This window comes from Pogona vitticeps, chromosome 1 (assembly GCF_051106095.1).
Source record: "Pogona vitticeps strain Pit_001003342236 chromosome 1, PviZW2.1, whole genome shotgun sequence".
Classification (NCBI taxonomy): domain Eukaryota; kingdom Metazoa; phylum Chordata; class Lepidosauria; order Squamata; family Agamidae; genus Pogona; species Pogona vitticeps.
Genome location: NC_135783.1, coordinates 200,129,408 through 200,151,966, shown reverse-complemented (window position 1 = coordinate 200,151,966; position 22,559 = coordinate 200,129,408). Strand labels below are relative to the sequence as shown.

General features: G+C 40.1%; 1 protein-coding gene across 5 annotated transcripts in view; it reads right to left on the bottom strand.

Moving 5' to 3' along the window:
• Positions 1–6,962: 6,962 nt before the first annotated feature.
• The window catches only part of LNPK (lunapark, ER junction formation factor), a 60,893-nt gene continuing 45,296 nt past the window's right edge, over positions 6,963–22,559 (bottom strand). For all 5 annotated transcript variants that reach the window (XM_020805159.3, XM_020805160.3, XM_072980425.2 and 2 more), the window contains 3 exons: positions 22,097–22,167; positions 11,260–11,427; positions 6,963–7,919 (listed from right to left, as the gene is read on the bottom strand). In XM_020805159.3, the coding sequence (XP_020660818.3) occupies positions 7,720–7,919; positions 11,260–11,427; positions 22,097–22,167 (439 nt within the window). In that variant the 3' untranslated portion in view covers positions 6,963–7,719. The remainder of the gene's footprint in view (positions 7,920–11,259; positions 11,428–22,096; positions 22,168–22,559) is intronic.

Below are 22,559 nucleotides of genomic sequence, written 5' to 3'. Positions count from 1 at the left end.
ACAGCCTTGTCGTAGTCCTTTCCCAATTTTGAACCAATCAGTTGTTCCATATCCAGTTCTAACTGTTGCTTCCTGTCCTACATATAGGTTTCTCAGGAGATAGACAAGGTGATCAGGCACTCCCATTTCTTTAAGGACTTGCCATAGTTTGCTGTGGTCCACACAGTCAAAGGCTTTTGCATAGTCAATGAAGCAGAAGTAGATATTTTTCTGGAACTCTCTGGCTTTCTCCATAATCCAGCGCATGTTAGCAATTTGGTCTCGAGTTCCTCTGCCCCTTCGGAATCCAGCTTGTACTTCTGGGAGTTGTCGGTCCACGGTATCCAGTAGTAAATTGCAACTAAAGTAGGCCCACTGAATCAATGATACTTACAGAGCAGGAGACTCACCAAATCCCCACTGATTCAGTACTCTTACTACTGGATTTCAGTCATTGGATTACATTATAGGAATCTGGCTGGGATTGATGAATACCCCCAACCTCTCCATAAAACAGCTTTATTTAGATTTCCCCCTTGTCAGTTTCTGCTCATACAAAGTTAAAGGGCAGCTTCAGCTAAACAGCCTTCTATAGGAAAATAGCACTTTAAAAATGGAAAGCAAAACAGTGCAAGAAAGTTAGTAATTAAAACCCCACTTTTCAGGAGAAACAAATTGAGAAACTTAAGTCGGATTCCCCAACTGAAAAAAAGAAATCCTGTCTGACGACTCAAGACTGTAACCATTTCCTCGAAAGACAAATCCTTCAGGAGGAGCTGAGTCTGAACAGTTGTTCTCTGCCCAGAGCTGTTACTGAATACCGAAGCTGATATTTCATCTTTACAGTACTTAACGCACTCCTTCAAAATCAGGGCATATATGACTCCTCATATTTGCCTTGCCAAATTAGAAGAAAGTTACACCGGTGCAGCTTTCCACTAATGCAACAAAATCTCCCCATCTTCTTGCTGGTGCACCTCAAATCTGCTCCTGGGTAGCTCTCCAGCCCACATTTCAGGATGTGGGGCTGCAGAGCAAACGGACGGTGGGGAGCAAGGCTTTAAATGTGTTCTTTCTCTCTCTCTCTCTCTCTCTCTCTCTCTCTCCTCTCTTGCTGACACTCCTTGCAAAAAAAAAATGTTCTGCTACTGAAATTATGCTCCTCATAGTCAAGTCAGGCTGGCGATATTGAGAACTTGTGGCAATATCCCACCTGGGTTGATGGTCCTTAATTTCTAGAGCAGTGTTTTCCAGTCATGACTTCCTTTTATAATAGCCAAGGAACCTGTAACACCTACACACACACACACAATTACATAAAAAAAAAGGTAAACACTGAATGGGGTAGAAAAATTATATTAAGAATAGATTTTTCAGAATATAATTCAAACCTAAGGTATTAATATTAATGTCATACTACATAATTATGGTGGGTTGTAAATCTGCCTCTTCTAGATAATATTTGAAAAAGAAAAAATGTCAATACGCGTTGAATTTAATTTACTTTTTTTTTGGAGTGGAAACAACTCTCCCTTCACATCTCTTCTCCCCCAAAATCCCCTTCCACGAAGAGCCGCTCCCCCTTGAGCTCAAATAAACACCTCCCCCCCGACAGGCCCCCACCCTGTGCCCCCTCCCCTATTTGCCTTCCTCCTCCATAACCCAGTTGGGGTCTGGAGGCATTTCCTTGTCCAGACCCCTCTCCCTTCAGTGCACCATCATCACTGTACCCGGAAGAGCCGGAAGAGGCCCCACTGGAGTGCATGGATCCTCCTCAGCAACATCTCCATCCTGCTACCCTCTGGGCATCACTGTTCCCAGCATGCACCCACTGCACCCTTCCCTCTTTCAGGCATCTTTGAGCCAGGTTAATGCTCGCTTGGGTCTGAAAGCCTGCCTCAGTCCTCGAAAGGGAGAGGCAGAGGAGCACAGAAGCGAGCAAGAGCAGTTTCTTCAGAGGGGATAGGAGTGATGCACATGCATAAAAGGGAAATCCACTTAAAAGGGTACAAAAATAACAGAGAATTCTATGTTGCCTCTGTGGGGCAAGAGGACTAATTAGAGGAAATAACAGCATCCTGTAGCTTGATTTATGTCTTTGTCTTGTACCTTGAAATGCAAACTTTGAAACTTAACTATTTTACCCTTTTGCTTTTACTTTGAATAAAGGTATATTTAGAAGAGACTCTTTGCCTAAGGATTCTATTCTTTGCAGAGCACATGTATCATCACATGGTATCATCCTCTAACTACAGCAGCTCCACTAGCTGCTGATCTGTTTCCAGGCACCCGTTCAGAGTGCTGGTTTTAACCTATAAAGCCCTAAATGGCTTGGGTCCAAGCTATCTCAAAGAGTGTGTCTCCCACTATGAGCCGGCTCAGGGTTTAAGATAATCAGGAGAGGCCTTTTTCTTGGTACTGTCACCTTCACAGATGTGTCTGATGGGGACACAGGAGAAGGCCTTCTCTGTTGCTGATCCAGACTTTGGAACTCTCTCCCACTGGAGGCCAGGCTGGCCCCATCTTTGCTGTCTTTTCCCAAGCAGGCAAAGACCTTTGTCTTCAGGCAAGCTAATCCAGCTTTGTGGCAATGAGTCAAATGCCTTTTTATAGTCTGTCCAGGCCATATTAAGATTTGTTTTTAATCTTTTTGCATTCTTTAGTATCATTTTATCAATAAGCAGCTGATCTTCCATGCCTCTTGACTTTTTAAAGTTCCCTTTCTGTTCAGTTGGTATAGGGAGTTTTCAACTAAAGACTTATATTTTGATCTTGCAAGTATTCCTGTGAGGTGCTTGAACATTGTTGGAATGCATGTAATTGATTGATAATTATTGGATTCATTGCCATGATCACTTATTATCAGAAATGTGCATCCTGTTGTCATCCAATCTTCAGTTGTAGAATTTTGAAGTGATTTAATTGCAGCAATAGAGATTTGTTAAATGTTTTTACCAAAATCTATGCAGCTCATCTGAATCAGGTGCACACCAGTTTTTCACAGCCTTTGCTTGCCTCTTAATCATTTCAGTCATCATTACAATATTATCCATATGTTTTCCTTGGGTTTCTTTACAAATGTCTTTAATTCATGAGGAATCTTTATGGCCAGTTGAATTTCCCAAATTTCTTTCCAAAATTTTAGAGAATCATCTTTACATGGGCGTAATTTCTTTACATGGGCACTTATTTCACACACTAGCCAGGTTATGCTCAAAATCCTACAAGGTAGGCTTCAGCAGTATGTGGACCGAGAACTCCCAGAAGTACAAGCTGGATTTTGAAGGGGCAGAGGAACTCGAGACCAAATTGCTAACATGCGCTGGATTATGGAGAAATCTAGAGAGTTCCAGAAAAACATCTACTGCTTCATTGACTGCCTTTGACTGTGTGGACCACAACAAACTATGGCAAGTTCTTAAAGAAACAGGAGTGCCTGACCACCTTATCTGAGAAATCTATATGTGGGACAGGAAGCAACAGTTATAACTGGATATGGAACAACTTATTGGTTCAAAATTGGGAAAGGAGTACAACAAGGCTGTATATTGTCCCCTGGCTTATTTTATTTATATGCAGAATACAATTTCGTTGTATGGTATACTGTGTATATACTTACAATGACAATAAATTATTATTATTATTATTATTATTATTATTATTATTATTATTATTATTATTATTATTATTATTATTATTATTATTATTATCATCATGCGAAAGGCAGGTTTGGATGAACCCCAAAACGGAATTAAGATTGCCGGAAGAAATATCAACAACCTCAGATATGCAGATGATACCACTCTGATGGCAGAAAGTGAGGAGGACTTAGAGGACCTCTTAATGAGGGTGAAAGAGGAAGCGCAAAAAATGAAGCTCAACATCCAAAAAACTAAGATCGTGGCCACTGGTCTCATCACCTCCTGGCAAATAGAAGGGGAAGATATGGAGGCAGTGACAGATTTTACCTTCTTGGGCTCCATGATCACTGCAGATGTTGACAGCAGTCACGAAAATAAAAGACTCCTGCTTCTTGGGAGGAAAGCGATGACAAACCTAGACAGCATCTTAAAAAGCAGAGACATCACCTTGCCAACAAAGGTCCACATAGTCAAAGCTATGGTTTTTCCAGTAGCGATGTATGGAAGAGCTGGACCATAAAGAAGGCTGACCACCGAAGAATTGATGCTTTTGAATTGTGGTGCTGGAGGAGACTCTTGAGAGTCCCCTGGACTGCAAAGAACAAACTTATCCATTTTGAAGGAAATCAACCCTGAGTGCTCACTGGAAGGACAGATCCTGAAGCTGAGGCTCCAATACTTTGGCCACCTCATGAGAAGATTCCTTGGAAAAGACCCTGATGTTGGGAAAGTGTGAAGGCAAGAGGAGAAGGGGATGACAGAGGATGAGATGGCTGGACAGTGTCACTGAAGCTACCAACATGAATTTGACCCAACTCCAGGAGGCAGTGGAAGACAGGAGGGCCTGGCGTGCTCTGGTCTACGGAGTCACGAAGAGTCGGACATGACTTAATGACTAAACAAAAACAATAAATATCTTTTGTTCTGCATTTTCTCCTAGTGGTTTATAGAATAATCATTGGTTAATTCAAAATTGCATGTTTTCTCAATATTGTTTCAAGCGTCCATCATATCTTTCAATTTTCTTTGCTGTGGCTGTTACCCATTGTTTTAATTCTTCCATAATTACAACAATTGTTTTCCTTTCTATAACATATATTTCACATTGTCTGGCTTTTACTTTTTTATTTTTAAGTTTTGAATCTTTCAGATTGCTAATGTCTGCACATAATTTATTTTTTTTCCAGATGAATTTTCCATTTTGTAGTGCCAGGAGTTTTCTGGGGGGTTTGCAGCTTATAACCAAGTTACATGATTATTATGGTAGCTGTGCTACACATAATTTGTTTTATTTCCTTTAGCAGGATTACTACATTTGCATCTACTGTATCAGTAGATCTTTTACTGCTTTACTTTGTAATTAACGCAAAATGGGGAGCCTTTGTATTTCTGTGTTTTGGCTAACGTGGATTACTCTTTTTCCCCTCAGTGATTCCTGCAGTTCTGTCAACTCATAATTTCTGGGTTGTTCCATAAGTTGTTCCTCCATTGATACATTTTCTTCCATTATTGCATCTATGTCTACCCTCCATTTCTCTTATGTACTATGGTTATTGTTCTGTGCTAATTTTTCTTTTGCTAACTTTTCTAGTTCTTGCAATTCCAGTTATGAAACCCTTTACTCTGGATGAAAACCTTCTCTGTTCCATTAATTGTTGTTCGGTTATGTCACTATTTGGGTCTTTTTCCAAATTTCCATCATTCTTTTTTGAAATCAACTTTTGGCTTTGCCTCCTAATAGCATTTCATAATTTCTCAATTTTCAGAAGAAGTCAAAGTTTTGCATTTATGTTGTTCCAGTCATTTTGCAGAAGTCTGTCCTGGTTCCTCAAAAGGGTATGCTGGTCCTGTAGCCCATTTATCATTATATGTCCAGGGGCTATAGCATCTGATGTGGTCCTTGTTGACCCCAGCAACAACTGATCCAGTATGGATTTCTGTTTATTTCCTCTCATCATAATTGATGGCTTATGGACACAGTTTGTCTGGTTTCTCAGCTGAGACCTGTCTGCCTTGGGAGACCCTTCAGGTAGCAACACTACCGCCAGCATAGCTCTCAACCTTACTGAACCACACAAACCCCTCCACCTCAGCAAGGCCTGTGTCCTTACAGGGGTGATGCTGATGGTGGTTATAAATTCTGTATGGAATCATTCCAATAAAAATATAGTAGGAGTGTGTACATTAACAGATTAACTTATTTCTCCTTTTTCTCCAAATCTGAAGACCCTTCATGATAAATATTTGATGCACTTTAGGGTTTTAAATCTTGAGTTAAGGCTTGGTGGCCCATGGCAACAAAAGATATTTAGTAAAGGTTAAGAACTGCTGGTCTAGAGCAGCCATTCTCAATGGCAGCCACATGGTCCCCTAGGGGGCCCTGGAACATTTGCAGGGCATTACAGGCTGGAAATAATTCTTCATTTACCAACTTATAAAGTTTATTACATGATTTATACAATCTTGATCCGGCCTGTATTTCTTTCATATTGTGTTTATGGCAATGGCCAAAAAAGGTTGAAAATGAATGGTTTAAAGGATCTCCTCTTGTGCTCATTACTATTCTCCAAACAATGGGAAATCCCCGACTCCTTTTCCATCAGTTAACCACTTCTCACAAAAACACACAGCAATTTTTATGGCTGTTTTTTGACAAGTGTCCCTCATGTAGAATTACCCAGTTCTAGAGGATCCCAGAAGATATGCATATGGATCTGTACTATGGTTGCTAGGAGAGGACAGCAGCAAATAAAGTTGAAATGTGGCTGTAGTCCCTCTGTGCCAAAATATACTGAAGGACTGTTTGGGACTCAATGAAACAGTGAAGCGAATGTGTGAGTAGATACAACATGTACTATGGAGAAACACACCTTTTAACCACTCAGGTTAAATTCTATGACTCAGGAACTCCAACACGCCCTGGGGAGGATATCATGTTAAGGTTTGCCTGCAACAAAAATAGAGAACCTTTGGCCCCTTGGATGTTGCCCCTTTTTCTGAGCTGCCTATGCTGGCTAGGGCTGATGGAATCTGCAGTCCAACAACACTTAGGAGGCCACCTTTGCTCTTGGGCTAATGCAAAGGTAGTCAGTTTTCATGCTTTGGGCTAATTTTGTTATGTTGACCCCCGCTTCAAGGAGCTGGCAGCAAAACAGTGCGGGTGGGTGTAGTGCAATGGAACAAATTGTTCTATTTATTTCATCCTGTAAATTCATACTTGAGTTACTATGGATAAGGAATCAGACACAAATCTCTTGAGGTAATTAACTGAGTCACACAATGACCAAGTCAAAGGCAACCTATTTTGCAACAGCAATTGTAAGAACACACAAAATGAGCACATAATGCTACATATTCTTTATTTGTTTTCCTTTAACAAAATAAACAAAAAAATTCACTTATACGGTCATTATTTTACAGGTATAAATAATGCTCAGTATTCAAGTACAATTTAGTGCAGATATTCCTACGCTTCATGTAAACACAAACTAGCTTTACTTTTTGCATGCCTGCAGCCCATTTGCTATACACACTGCCCTGAAGGAGAGACCATCCTTAGGACTTTCAATGGCATTCTTTCAAGGAAATTAAAAAGGTTAAGAGTGGCTAGGTTTCAGTTATACTGACACTTTCATAGTGCTTATGGCAAATACCTAAGCATTTTCCTCCTGTAAACATCTAAATACTTAAATGTATTCAATTTATTTCAATAGCTAAATAGTACAAAAAAATCTATAACATTTACTAAACCAAGAATTAATTATACATTTTGAATAATTTACAGTTGTTCAATAACCAAATACTATATTTTAATTCACTCTTGTGAGGGAAAAATGTTAAGCATGTGTATGATTTTTCTTAAGTATGCAAACCAAAAAAATAATAAGAATACCTGTGCTTGGATGCCTGCAAATGCTGAAGAGCTTTTACTTCACCCAAACAAACACTTCAGCAATACGATGCCTCATTGTGCGGGTAGCTTGTGTACAGTGGAAGTGGCAGTCCAAGCTCATGAGAATGACGGCACAATAAACTTTTGAAAGCGACCCATCTGAAGAAGTAACAATTGAAAGTATATAGCTTAAAACAAATGAGGCACTTATTCTCCTGTTACAGGCTCTTCCCCCCTTTGGTCAACTGGAACAGCAGGTTCAGAGTTTGTAACTGAAGTTTTTGTTTCACTTCTTGGCAGCTCCCTCTCAGCATCTTCAATTGCCTCACCATAAGATTCTTCAACAATCAAAGCTTGAACGTCTTCCTGGCTTGCTTCGGTAAGGGAAGCATCTTCTTCTAAAGGTTCTGCAAGACACACACAGTTGGATGACACTAATCATGAGCTCCTGTGGAGCTAAACAACTTCTACCTAGTAAGAAATCTTAGAAATGGCCAGTTTTTCCACTGTGTTGCCCGGAGGTCACTATTATTGACTGCATTATCAACTGTACACAACCATATAAAACGTACGAGATTTGTAAATGAGATTGAAAAAAGAAGCTAGAGAAGAACATGTGTTAAGACAGAAGGAGAAAAACTTCTGTTTCCTTGTAAGGAAAAATTAATAATAATAATCCTTGACTGGAAGGAGTGCCAACTCAGCTAGCACAAGGTTTTCTGCAATTGCTTCTGACTAGAACTCTTAAGACTTTCCTGTTGAATTTGTTCTCAATTTGTTCCCTTGCCTTAAAGCCACCTTCTGTTTCCTCAATACCCATTACATAACTTCTCAAGTATCAGAAAATAGGAGGATGGGGAGGCGGGAGTATATCTTCAGCATGTTTTGACACAACAGTTAAACATACTGAGTGTAATTATATTTTAGGCCTAAATAAATCTCTACACAGCTTGGTATATTCAGATATTTAATTCCCATCTTCAAAAAAAAAAAAAAAAAAAAAATACAAAAAACTGATTGCGATTGAAATGGGGGACAGAGAGAACTAATTCTCTTACAAGACCCCTGTAGTGTCCCTAAACAGGACTAGACAAACAATATTTCCTAATTAAACTACAAAGTAGGAGGTCTGCCAAACTGGGTTCACTACTGTACTGAGATTATCCCAGAGTTCTCAATGCCCTACTCAAATTCCCAGAAGCTCAGAATGCAGTTGCTAGACTCGATCACAAACTAGGCAGTTATAATCACTACATAATCTTTAGGAGGAAGATACAGAAACGTAATCTTTTTGCTACTGATGTGATCAAACAATGACAAACAGAATAATGTCAGTAACACAGAAGGCTTTAGGCACAGGATAATAATGTGGACCAAAAACAAACCGTCATTCAGTTACCGGATTGGTTGGTTGCGCCTGAACAGGGTGAGCAACATAAAAGTCTGTGGTGCTTTTTTGCTGCCACTCTTCAGAATACAGTGGGGTCTCTACTTAAGAACGTCCCTACTTAAGAACAATCCAACTTAAGAACAGCTCCATTTGCTAAATTTTGCTTCTACTTGAGAACAGAAATCCAAGATAAGAACAGGAAAAAAATACTTTCCTGCTCTTTTTTTAACCTTAGGTCATCTTAGGTTTAAAAAAAATTCTTCCCCTAGTGGTAGAGTACGTATTAACCAGCTTTAATGTACGAACGCACCTCTACATAACAAAAAAACAGCCAGAACGGATTAATTGGTTTTCAGTCCATTCCTATGGGAAATTTTGCTTCCACTTAAGAACGTTTCAAGTTAAGAACACCATTCCAAAACGGATTAAGTTCTTAAGTAGAGGTTCCACTGTAGTTTCTATGGACGGAAAACAGCAGATACGGATTAAATGGTTTTCAATGCATTCCTATGGGAAATGCAGATTCAACATAAGAACTTTTCAACTTGAGAACCACCTTCCAATACGGATTAAGTTCTTAAGTAGAGACCCCACTGTAATTATTTTTTAAATTCTCATTTGCAGCCAACCCCCCTTCCAAATTAATTATTTTTCAATGTGCAGAAAGTCTGCTTGTGCTCTTATAGAGACGAGAGGTAATTTTCCATGTTTTCAAGTGCTCCCCCAGCACCCATGGAGCTCTCCATACCCCCCCATTGTTTACATTACAAATGGCTAATAGAGAGTGCAAAGGGGAGCTTTCTTTAGTTAAAAAACCCTCTTTTTTATATTAAATCTGTTTTTCTTTTAGGAAAATTACATTAGCAACTTCTATGAAGTAATGTTGTTATGTGCTGTCAAGTCAGAACCAACTTACAGCAACTCTAATAGGGCTTTCAATGTAAGTGAGATATTTAAGGTGTGGTTTTATCATTTCCACACCTCCGGTGTCCTTCCATGGCTCAGCCATGGAGAGAGCAGAACCCAGGCCTCCTGCAGTCTGCCACTCTATTCACTACACCACATTGGGTATCTTATAAAATAATGACAATAGTAACAACATAAAATGTGTAGATTAGCATTTTAGGGCTCGCTCCCTCCACCATGGAGTCTAGCCCTCGGACTGCTAGCAAATCTGAAAAATGGTCTTCTGTCCAAGTGAGATTGCCCCTGCCTGTTCTAGAGAACATGATCACCTTGCAATCCCTGAAAAAAAACAGTTCTGTCACAGGAACAAGCTCAGTGGATCCCGACTCTGCATCTTATAGTCCTAATAATTGCATTTGACTCCTTACTGCTAAGCTTCCTTACAGTTTTTTTTCACCAAAAGTACTCTGCTTTGTAGCCTGTCACATTTCTTCATTTAGGAACACTTAATCGTATCATCCACTCATATTATATTCCAAAGAAGCTCTCTAGATGATCCACAGATATTTTCACTTCAAATCACCAAACGCTCCTAACTGAAGAAATCTAGTTCTGATCTACACTATATTGTTAAAAATGTTGCATTTTCTTGTTAGCTGAACATAAGATGCCTACTGTATTTTTTTGCCTATAAAACATCTCAAAAGGGATTCTGTTAAATTAGAGTTGACAACTTGTCTTTGAACTCCCTATTTTTAAACAAGTTGGTTTTACTAGATTTTCCTGCCCTGAGGAAAACTGCGAAATTAATTTAACGAACAAAGGCAGGAACTTCAACTCTGTCTCAACCCAATGACCTACTGAAAACAATGAAATTTAACTTTCTTTGGATCCAAATCCTTTAATTGGAGAGTATAAATGTTTATATTGATTATATTCTTTTTCAGAATTAGAACCAGGGATTTCTCAAGAAGGTTAGAATAATCTTGCCAGATGACATGGGAATAATTTGTTTTATAAATGAAAAGGGTGTGAATTCAGATTTTCCTGCAGCTTGGAAAAAACAGCCTAAAATAATCTTAACATGAAAGAACAAACAAGGTGAATTACATTCAAGGCTGAGCCAAAAATTCGTTCTTTGGATACCAAGGCTTAAATAAATAAATAAATAAATAAATAAATAAATAAATAAATAAATAAATAAATAAATAAATAAATAAATAAATAAATAAATACATACATACATACATACATACATACATACATACATACATACATACATACATACATACATACATACATACATACTCCCCCACAAATTATTGCAGCAGTAGTTTGCATCATGTCTATGATATACCTTGTCAAGCTTTAATTTAAAAAAGTATGGCAAAGAAAGGGCTCCTTTTCCAAATCATGGCATCAGGCAAGCATAAAGTATCCGCACTATGTACCTTCGGTGATTTGCTTTTCTTGTAACTTCTCCTCCAGTCGCAGTGATTCAGTTGTGCCCTCTGTTTCAGCCGGGAGCTTCTTTTCAGCACTGAAATCTGGAAGCCGTGGGGCTTGCGGTCTGGTTTTCCTCGCAGGATTCAGGAAAAAGCAGTAGGCACATCTAAATGCTACACAGAAGTTTGTTATATCTAGTAAATTTACTGAACATTGAGCCTCAATGTGTAAAAAAACCCCAAACCCATGGCTACTACTACACTATTTTGAATGCTACTTCAATGTGCAAAAGTTTCAACAGATACAAAGGTTAGATACGGGGGGGGGGGGGGAATACTGCTTTCCATCATTATTTGGAAAGTGAGAATTTTCCACCATCAGTTGCCTACTGGTTATTTTTAGTTTTAACATTTCCAAAGCCTTCAAATAGTAACAGAAAATCTCTTCTTATATATTTACTTATTTCATGTCATATACTACTGCCAATTTTCAAAAAATCTTCTGATTCTGCTACTTAAAGCTTTACAGTGGTGCCTCGCATTAGGACGTTAATTCGTTCCAGCAAAATCGCTGTAGAACGAAAACGTCATAATGCGATAATAAAAAGCCCATTGAAACGCATTAAACCCCGTTTAATGCATTCCGATGGGCTGGACACTCACAGTCCAGCGAAGATCCTCCATAGGATGGCCATTTTTTGTGCATGTGCAGCGAGGAATCCATTCCAGAAAACAGCAGGGAGCCATTTTATTTACCCGGCGGCCATTTTGAAACCGCCGATCAGCTGGAAGAAAATCGTCATTTTGCAAAGAATCGGTTCCCGAAGCAAGGAACCGACCATCGCAAAGCGAAAAAAACCCATTCAGACCATTGTTTTGCGATCACAAAAATATTGTCGTAATGCGGTTTCGTTGTAATGCGGGGCAATCGTAAAGCGAGGCACCACTGTATCTGAATCTTCTCAGCTTTTACAAGAATGGATACAGGAGTAGATAAAGCTATCCTGAGGCAAACATTTCACCAGTTTTTGGCACCTGGGAGCCCACTATTGAACCTAGCATGCTATCTTGGTTTCACCATCCAGCCCCTCAGGTTTGACCATCAGTTCAGCTGAGAAGTAAAACTATATGCCTGCAGCTGTTCTCTTATCAGTACTACTCTCCTTTGCAGTTCCCACTCCAACCAGAACTTTCCTATTTTTAAACAAGTCAGCAGAGGGAGAAAGTAGGCAGCAGTGTATAAGGTAGGACCACTAGAATTTAACTGATCATTAACTTTCTGTCTTTAAATATGGAAGGGCTGCAACTCTGTCTCTTGCTGCCTTGCAATCCAATGGGACTATAGCAACAGGGATCCCAGGAAGGGGGCACCCATTTTAGGGCCGATACATTAACTCTCACAGCATGGTGATGGAAAGGATGGATAAGCTCAGGTCAGAGACTTTGTACTTTTCACATCTCCTTCCGGCAACAGCAAATATATCAATAGAGACCGCTGCTGCATCTCTATTGATTACTTCAGTGCCCCCACATGTGCAGATTGCTCCGCCAAGACTCTAAGTTCAAAGAAACAGAGGGCAAGCCTACCTGATGGAAGAGCTTTTTGAGACTAAAGTTTGCACACTTTAGTCTCAAGAAGGAAAAACTACTTTCCAGGATGCTCATCAAGTAGTCCTTGGCTTTTTTTTTAAACTACTGATATCTTTTACAGGAAGCGGATGATGTAAAATGGCCAATGGTGACTATGTGGTGCAAAAATGTAGTAAAATAAACAGGTAATGTGCATCATATAATGTAAGCCAGCATTCACTTAAATGGAATGGAATTCACCAATGGATGGAGATTTTGAAGACTTAATATAATGTTTTACATTATTCACATAAAAACTGTCAGTAACTGATCGCTTACATATACCATCTTAAAGTCATAAGGAGAAATTCTGCAATAAAATTGCTATCTTGGAACCAAATCTCTATCTTTAAAATCTAAGAAGGGCTAGGGTGGGAGCAAAACCTCTAAATGATGTCCATCTGCACCAATGAAATCTAAGCAGACACCAATGTATATATATATATTCACATTGGTTCTTCCCAGTTGGAAGGTCGACATAGCTGCTTATGCTATTATGATATGCTCTGGTGCAAGCCTGCACTGCAGCAATTTTCTCTGTTATTCATGAAAGGGATAACAAGCAAAAATTATACTATTATTAGAAGTTAAGGATCAACAAGATTTTCTTAAATCAATGTGGGAATATGATTGGGGAGAGAAGATAAGTTCTGAGATGTAGAAAAATATATGAGATAGAAGAATATTGAAGTGTATATCTATAAGGAAAAGGGATTTTTAATAAATTAATTTGGTGATGGTATTTAATGCTGAATAAATTAAAACAAATAGATACTAATTTTTCTAAGAGATGCTGGAGAGGTTGTCAGGAAGTCAATTCTTAGTTTCTTATGTGGGGAGAATATGAAAATACAGTGGTGCCTCGTATAACGAGTGCACCGTTGAACGATGAATCCGCATTGCGATACGGATTTTCCCATCGCTAATGCGAGGGCATGCTCGCATTACGATGGGGGAACAGCTGTTCAGCGGTTCCAAAATGGCCGCCGGAACACAAAAAATGGGTGCCGGTACACCCAAGATGGCCGCCGGGACTCTCAAAATGGCCACCGGTACAACCAAGATGGCCGCCGGAACACAAAAATGGCCACCGGTACACCCAAGATGGCCGCTGGAACAAAAAAAATGGCCGCGGTACACCCAAAATGGCCGCCGGGACGCTCAAAATGGCCGCCGGTACACCCAAGATGGCTGCCGGAACAAGGGACAACATCGGAGAATGGTGAATTTTGGGCCCATTTGGAACGCATTAAACAAAGTTTAATGGGTTTTTTGGATCCGTTTTACGATGTTTTCCCATAGCGAAGGTTAATCTGGAACGGATTAACCTCGCTATGCGGGGCACCACTGTATATTAAAATGTTGGCAGTTAGTTTTTAATAAAGTAAATGAAATAACTAAGTTAAATATAGAGCTATGTCACAAAATTGACAGTTGACAGTTGGTCAAGATGGCGGCGCAAGTATTTGCAGCGGCTAGGCATTCCAGAGATCGGTCCTTATTATGGACTCTACGTGCTCAGGCACAAGTAACTTACAGTCGACAAGAATTATTATCTATTGGCAGAGACAGTTGCAACTTTGAATCGAGGGTCTCAACTTACAACATCCCAGCTGAGCTTTTAAGACGGCCTGCTCTCCCTGTCAGGAAGAAAAGAACACGGAGAAAACGCAAGCAGAAAAGAGGTTGCAGGGCTGGTCTACGAGTGAGGTTAGGCAAAAATCCTCACAAGCCTGCATTGCCAAGTCTTTTTGTCTCAAATGTTAGATCTCTACCCAACAAGATTGAGGAGTTGGAACTTACTATCTCCCTACAGAAAAATATTCGAGACTGTTGTGTTATGATCTTTACAGAGACATGGCTTGATTCTTCCATCCCAGGGGAGGTAATTGAACTACAAGGACGCAGAGTACATTGAGCAGACAGGTCTATTGAATCTGGGAAGAGCAGAGGTGGAGGGGTTTGTGTTTACACAAATGATAATTGGAGCACAGATGTTAAAATAATGGACATTCACTGTTCTCCTGATTTGGAGTATTTGGCAGTGAAATGCCGCCCCTTTTACCTGCCTCGTGAGTTTAATGTTGTTATAATAACAGCAATATATATACCTCCTGATGCTAACACAACCACAGCTTTGAGTTGTTTGTTAACTGCTATCAGCAAACAGCAGCAGGCCTACCCAGATGGAGTGCTGGTGGTAGCAGGTGATTTCAATCAAGCCAATTTAAAGACCGTCCTCCCTAACTTTTATCAGTATGTGGACTGTCCCACTAGAGGGGAAAATACCTTGGATCAGGTATATTGTAACATCATGCATGGATATAAGACGAAGCCATTGCCTAGCTTGGGACAGTCAGATCATATATCTCTTTTTTTGATTCCATCGTACAGACCCCTTGTTAAAAGAATCAGACCATCAATTAGAGAAATACAAGTGTGGCCAGTGGATGCAACTGAACAACTTCAAGATTGCTTTAGGAGCACTGATTGGACACTGTTTGAGGAGGACAATGTTGATACTTATGCCTCGACAGTACTGTTTTATATCAAAAGCTGCATCGATGTTATTGCTACAACAAGACAAGTACGAGTGTTTTCTAACAACAAGCCTTGGCTAAATAGAGAAGTGCGCCTTTTATTAAAAGCCAGAAATGCTGCTTTTCATTCTGGTGATGAACTACAGTATAGAGAGGCCAGAGCTAAACTGAAAAGGGGCATTAGGGATGCCAAAGCTATGTACAGCCAGAGAATTGAACAACACCTTGAAAGTTCTGACACTCGCCGAGTGTGGCACGGCCTACGACAAATCACTGGTCAGAGTAACAAAAACAGTCTGTGTAGCAGCAGTGATTTTTTGGCTGAGCAGTTAAATCAATTTTTCAGCCGTTTTGAGGTGGAAACAGGAACAACCATTATTCCAGCACCTACTGTCCATAATACATCACTAGAATCTACCATCGACAGACAACCACTAGTACTGCAGATTTCAGATGTGAGACGCACTTTCCAGAATATTAATATTCGAAAGGCAGCTGGACCAGATGGAATCATGGGACGAGTTGTTAGGGGCTGTGCTGCAGAATTAGCTGGAGTTTTTACGGATATTTTCAATCTATCCTTGTTGCAGTGTTCTGTCCCCACTTGCCTGAAGACATCTATTATAGTGCCAGTCCCGAAGCAGTCAGCTGTGGTATCTCCCAATGATTATAGACCAGTAGCTTTAACATCTGTTATTATGAAATGTTTTGAGAGATTGGTGCTGGATTACATTAAGGCTAGTCTTCCACCTTCTTTGGATCCATGGCAATTTGCATACAGGAGAAATAGATCTACTGATGATGCTGTGTCCATCGTACTCCATACTGTATTGAGCCACTTAGAACAACAGGGAACTTATGCGAGGCTGTTGTTTGTGGATTATAGCTCTGCTTTTAACACCATTCTACCAAATAGGTTGTTTTTAAAAATGATCAACCTGGGATTACCTCAGGAGATCTGCATGTGGATAAAGGATTTTCTGACAGATAGGCCACAGTCAGTAAGGATGGGATCCCACCATTCTTCTACCCTGGTACTAAGTACAGGAGCTCCCCAGGGCTGCGTGCTAAGTCCCTTCCTCTATTCCCTGTACACACGATTGCACCCCACTATATAACACCAATGCAATTATTAAATTTGCGGATGATACGACAGTGGTGGGACTCATAAATAAGAACAATGAGTCTGCTTATAGAAAGGAAGTACAAAGATTGATACTATGGTGTAAAGAAAATCATCTCACACTTAACATCAAAAAAACTAAAGAACTCATAATTGATTTTAGGAGGAAGAGAAATGTACATTTACCACTGTACATAAACGGTGAGGAAGTGGAGAGAGTTGGTAGTTTTAAATTTCTGGGTACTTACATCTCAGAGGACCTCTCATGGACTATAAATGCCAACATGCTAATAAAGAAGGCACAGAAGAGGCTGTATTTCCTGAGAATGCTCGGGAAGTTAAATTTATCACAGCATTTACTTCTGTCCTACTACCGTAGCACCATTGAGAGTGTCCTAACTTATGGTATTCTGGCATGGTTTGGGAGTAGCTCTGTAGCAGACAAAAAAGCTCTACAGAGAACCATTAAAATTGCCCAGAATATCATCGGGCTCCAGCTACCAACCCTGGATGACATCTTCACATCCCGCTGTCTGAGGAAGTCACACAGCATCCTGAGAGACTCTTCCCATCCTGCTTATAACTTTTTTGAACTGTTACCGTCTGGCAGAAGATATAGAACAATTAAGACTCGGACCACACGTTTTCTAAAGAGTTTTTATCCTAGAGCTATAATTGCAATTAATAATGAGCTTAAAGACCACCAGTAGTGAATAATTAGTTGGACTGTGTTACTTGGCCTGAGGTGTAGATGTTTGTATTTTTAGTGGGGGACTTCTAGTGGGTGGGGAGTGTTTGGGGAATGTTATGTGTGTGCATGTGTCTGGTCTCTGGGTGTCTGTGAATTTCGTTGTATGGTATACTGTGTATATACTTACAATGACAATAAATTATATTATTATTATTATTATTATTATTATTATTATTATTATTATTATTATTATTATTATTATTATTATTATTATTATTATTATTATTATTATTATAATAAAATAGCACTTTTATTGATATTTTATAAGCAGCAATTAAAATGGACCATAAAAGAATTATTTTCAAATTTATTAATAGTGGCCAGATTAATAATAGAAAGGAATTGGAAAGTAAAAAATGATGTTCAATTACATGAACATTATTTTAAAAAACCCGGAATACAGTTATTAATGATAAGCTAGTATTGTCAATTATAGACCTGTCGCCAACGTTTCTTTCTTAAGCAAGGTGGTCGAGAGGGTGGTGGCCGATCAGCTTCAAGCGCTCCTGGATGAAACAGATGCCCTGGATCCATTTCAGTCGAGCTTCAGGCCGCGCCATGGTACAGAAATGGCATTGGTCGCCTGTGCGGTGACCTACTGAGGGAGGCAGACAGGGGCAAAGTGTCCCTGTTGGTTCTCCTCGACATCTCAGCGGCCTTTGATACCATTGACCACGGTATCCTCCTGGGGAGGCTCTCCGAGCTGGGAATAGGTGGTCGGGCATTGACCTGGCTCCGTTCCTTCTTGGAGGACCGTCCCCAGAGAGTGCAGCTTGGGGAGAATGTCTCGGCCCCGTGGAGCCTCAATTGTGGGGTCCCACAGGGGTCGATTATCTCCCCAATGCTATTTAACATCTACATGAGGCCACTGGGTGGGGTCATCAGGGGGTGTGGAGCTCGGTGTCATCAGTACGCTGAAGATACTCAGCTCTACATCTTCTTTCCACCTTCTGCAGGAGATGCCGTTCTGTCCCTTCAGCGCTGCCTGGGGACCGTACTGAAATGGATGCAGGAGAACGGGCTGAGGCTGAACCCGGACAAGACGGAGGTACTGAGGGTGGGCCCTCCCACAGTTGGGGATATGGGAAACTCCCTCTTTTTTGAGGGAGTGACCCTGCCTGCCAAGGACGGGGTTCGCAGCTTGGGGATCCACCTGGACCCGGCGCTCACCATGGAACCACAGGTGGCGTCGGTAGTCCGCTCCGCCTTTTTCACCTTAGGCGGATAGCCCAGCTGCGGCCCTACCTTGATTTGGGGGCGCTCACTATCTTGGTACATGCGCTCGTAATCTCAAGATTAGACCACTGTAATGCGCTCTACGTGGGGCTTCCTTTGAGGCTGCTGCAGAAACTACAGGTGGTGCAGAATGCGGCGGCCAGATTACTTAGTGGAGTGAGGAAATTCCAACATATCTCACCCACTCTGGCCGCATTGCATTGGCTGCCCGTCCAATTCCGCATCGACTTCAAAGTGCTGTCGCTTACGTACAAAGCCCTAAACGGTTTACGGCCTCGATATCTGGCGGAATGCCTACTCCCACCAAGTTCTACCTGTGTCACTCGTGCTAGCCAGGAGGTGAGGTTGAGGAGCCTAACGCCGAGGGAGGCCCGGAAGGAGAAGACAAGAAATCGGGCCTTCTTGGCGGTGGCTCCTCGCCTCTGGGACAATCTCCCTCCTGAGATTCGCAGGTCTCCCTCGCTGGGTATCTTTAAGAAACAATTGAAGACATGGATGTTTGGGTAGGCCTTTCCATCATATTCCTCTTGACCGCCTTCTTCCCTCTTTACTGTTTCTGTTTTGCACTCTATGTAATGTATTCTAGTGTTTTTACTAATTAGAATTGCTTATTTATATTGTTATTGTATTTTATTGTTGTTAGCCGCCTAGAGTGGTCCTCACCGACCAGATAGGCGGGGTATAAATTAAATAAATAAATAAATAAATAAATAAATAAATAAATAAATAAATAAATAAATAAATAAATAAATAAAAATAAAAATAATAATAATAATAATAATAATAATAATAATAATAATAATAATAATAATAATAATAATAATAATAATAATAATAATAATAATAATAATAATAATAATAATAATAATAATAATAATAATAATAATAATAATAATAGTATGTAATATTGAAGTTAAGAAACATTTGTTAAATAAGAATATTTTTATAACTATCAGGATGTGGCAACTTGATAGAACTATACATTCTACTTTCTTGAAAGACTGTTGAAGCAGCAAAGAGCAGTCCATGATTTGGCACTGGAGACTTCCATTGATTTCTGCTCTTCTGGACCAAGAAGAATCCCCTTTAAGGAAGGAGACTTTCAGTCTTCCAATGTTACTCCAAGAATGTGCTCACTCACTCAGCTGTGCTGTGACCCATGCTGTTGACAGAGTTCCCACTCACTACAAGTTATCTGCTGCTCCAAAGTGCCTGACAGGGCTTCCCAGAGTATCTGCCCACTCCTGAGTGTGACCTGTCCTCTGCTTCCTCAATTCTGCTCACATTTCCTGCAGGCATTCACACTGTCCAGGTTTCCCTCAGTATGCCCACTACAGTCATTTCCTATCACTGCTGCCTGTTGGCATGCACTCTTCTTGTCTGGCACAATCACTGGGAAGGTGTCAAGAGGATGCAGGGAAATTCGTTTAAAAATGTTTTGCTGCTTGTGTTTTTAAAGGGGTGAAATAATGACTATATAATATTCATACTGACTGTAATGAAGTTACAGATATCTAGAAATTCTAAAGTTCTAACATTCCAAATTATGAATCCAAAAGGCTGTGATTCCAAAATCACACACACACACCCATTCTGCAGCTGGGACCAGGCACTATAGCAGCAAGATCAGACATTTTTAGACTTCCACCCCATCCTAAGACTTCCCCAAGACAAAAGGAATTCCTAAGGTTGTCTCTGATAAAGTATGCTTTTATTTAGTGATAAAAGGCTATGCTGATGGCATGATCAGCTCTATACATGTGGAGCTGTACCAACAGGACTGCAGCCAACAGGCCTACTGTATGGAAACCAGCAACTGGATTTAGGATGTAATTTGCAAGTTCCTCAAATTCCATGACACACAGCTTGTGCATTCACTATACAGCTTTGCAGGCAATTTGGAACTAAATGAGAATACCATGTTTTCCCAAAAATAACACAGCGTCTTATATTAATTTTTGCTCCAAAAATGCATTAGGGCTTATTTTCAGGGGATTTTTTTTCATGTACAGTGCTGCCTCGCTTAATGAGCGCACCGTTTCACGACGAATCCGCATTGCGATGTTCTGAATAGGCAAAACATCGCATTGCAATGATCGGTAAGCATTTCGCTTACCGATCTTCACATTGTGATGTTCCTAGAACAGCTGATCGGCGGTTCCAAAATGGCTGCTGGGTGCCCAAAATGGCCGCCACAGTGTTTTCGCGCCCTGCCCTCGCTTACCAAGGACGCAAAAATGGTGGCGCTATGGAGGAACTTCACTGAACTGTGAGTTTGGGAGCCATAGGAATGCATTAAACGAAGTTTATGGCTTTTTCCGTTCCGTTTAGCGATGTTTCTGCATAGCGACATTTATCTGGAATGGATTAACGTCGCTATGCGGGGCACCACTGTACAACAATCTATATTTGTTCAAATACAGCCATGTCATCTTCTGGTTGCTACACAATGGCGGAGGGTGGGGTTTCACTTAACTGGGGCTTATTTTCAGGTTAGGTCTTATTTTCAGGGAAACAGGGTATATATGGGTTGGTAGAAGGCTTTCTATATGCAACACATTTTGGAGGGGGGAAAACATCTGGAGCTGAAAGTCACTGACTTCACTAAATATTAAAATCTGCTTCCAAGCATGGCTGTGTCACGTCATTAGGGTAAAAGACAATCTATACAATCAAATATAAACCTTCTGTTGTTTATCTGCATAGCATGGCTATTGCTACTGATGAATCTGCGTAATTTTAGCTTGTGTGGGCGGGGAGACCTATTCAACATAACGTGAACTAAGCTTTGACTACACATCTAGATCAGAGTTGACGGCATATTCTAGCAAAAGAACTAGTACCCTGATAAAATATTAAATGTACTAGTGATTATTCTGAATATTTTTACAAAGTGAAGAGACAAATGGAATCCCACATCCAAGGGGAACAGCAAAGAGCAAGTGTCTGAGACAATTTATCTCACATTACTCACAAACTGAATTTTGCTTTCTGAAAGGAGGCAAAATAAACATCTGTGTTCAATGAAGAGTTGTGTGTCTGTCTTAAGTTATTGTCAGTCATAAAATGAAAGAATAGCCCCAGGAGTTTATTCCCACTCCATCTCTGATGTCTCCCACAGACTTTGCTGGTAAAGCAAATTTTGTTAAACTTCTGGTAAAGTAAGGAGCTAGATATAAAACCTTTTAGGGTACTATTCATAGCCAAGAGCAGTCTTAAAAAGCATGCACAGAAAGCCATTTATTTATATAATCTGGTTTGCACACATGTTCCTTGACTTGTGCATTACAGTGAGAATATCACACCAAAGGTACACTCAAACAGGATGAAGTATTCTAAATATAGTAAAGTATTATGTAAGTATTATAAAGGCCAGAATTCAACACAGAGCTAAATTTATTAATCTTGATTTTAAGTAGCTCAGGCACTTTTAGGACACAATCTAACACAGAAACAAGCATTCTACTAATAAAAAAGCAGTGCATCATACTACAGAAAAAATTAAATGCATTTCAGAGTAACAAGTTCTTGTCCAAGAAGAAAAATATATGCATGTGTTCTTACCAATATACTCAAACTCCTCTTTCAAAGCCATTCCATTATGTGAGAAACACTGCTGGCATATGAGAGCATATCTAAAGAAAAAGAAATCAAACTGTGGTTTTGCCAATTACTTCAGATATTAATTTAATTTAGTCATGAGACTGGACACCTCAACAGATCTACGTACTTCTAAAAAGATCAAAATTTAAGACAGATGCAAGTCCTTTACTCACATTCAATTCCATACATTATCTAAATGCACGAGAGAAGCTTGGAGGGCACGTTTTGGCCCTCTTCTGATGTTGTGTAAACTATCTTCCAAGGCTCACATGTCTAGTACAGCATCTGAATAGGGGAAGCCATGTTCCCAAATCCACCCACGCATTCAATTAGTCTATGTCTCTAGGCAACGGATAATGTTACCATGAAGTGATTTTCATAAATGCATGACATTATCACACATTTCAATTAGTTATCTGAGTAT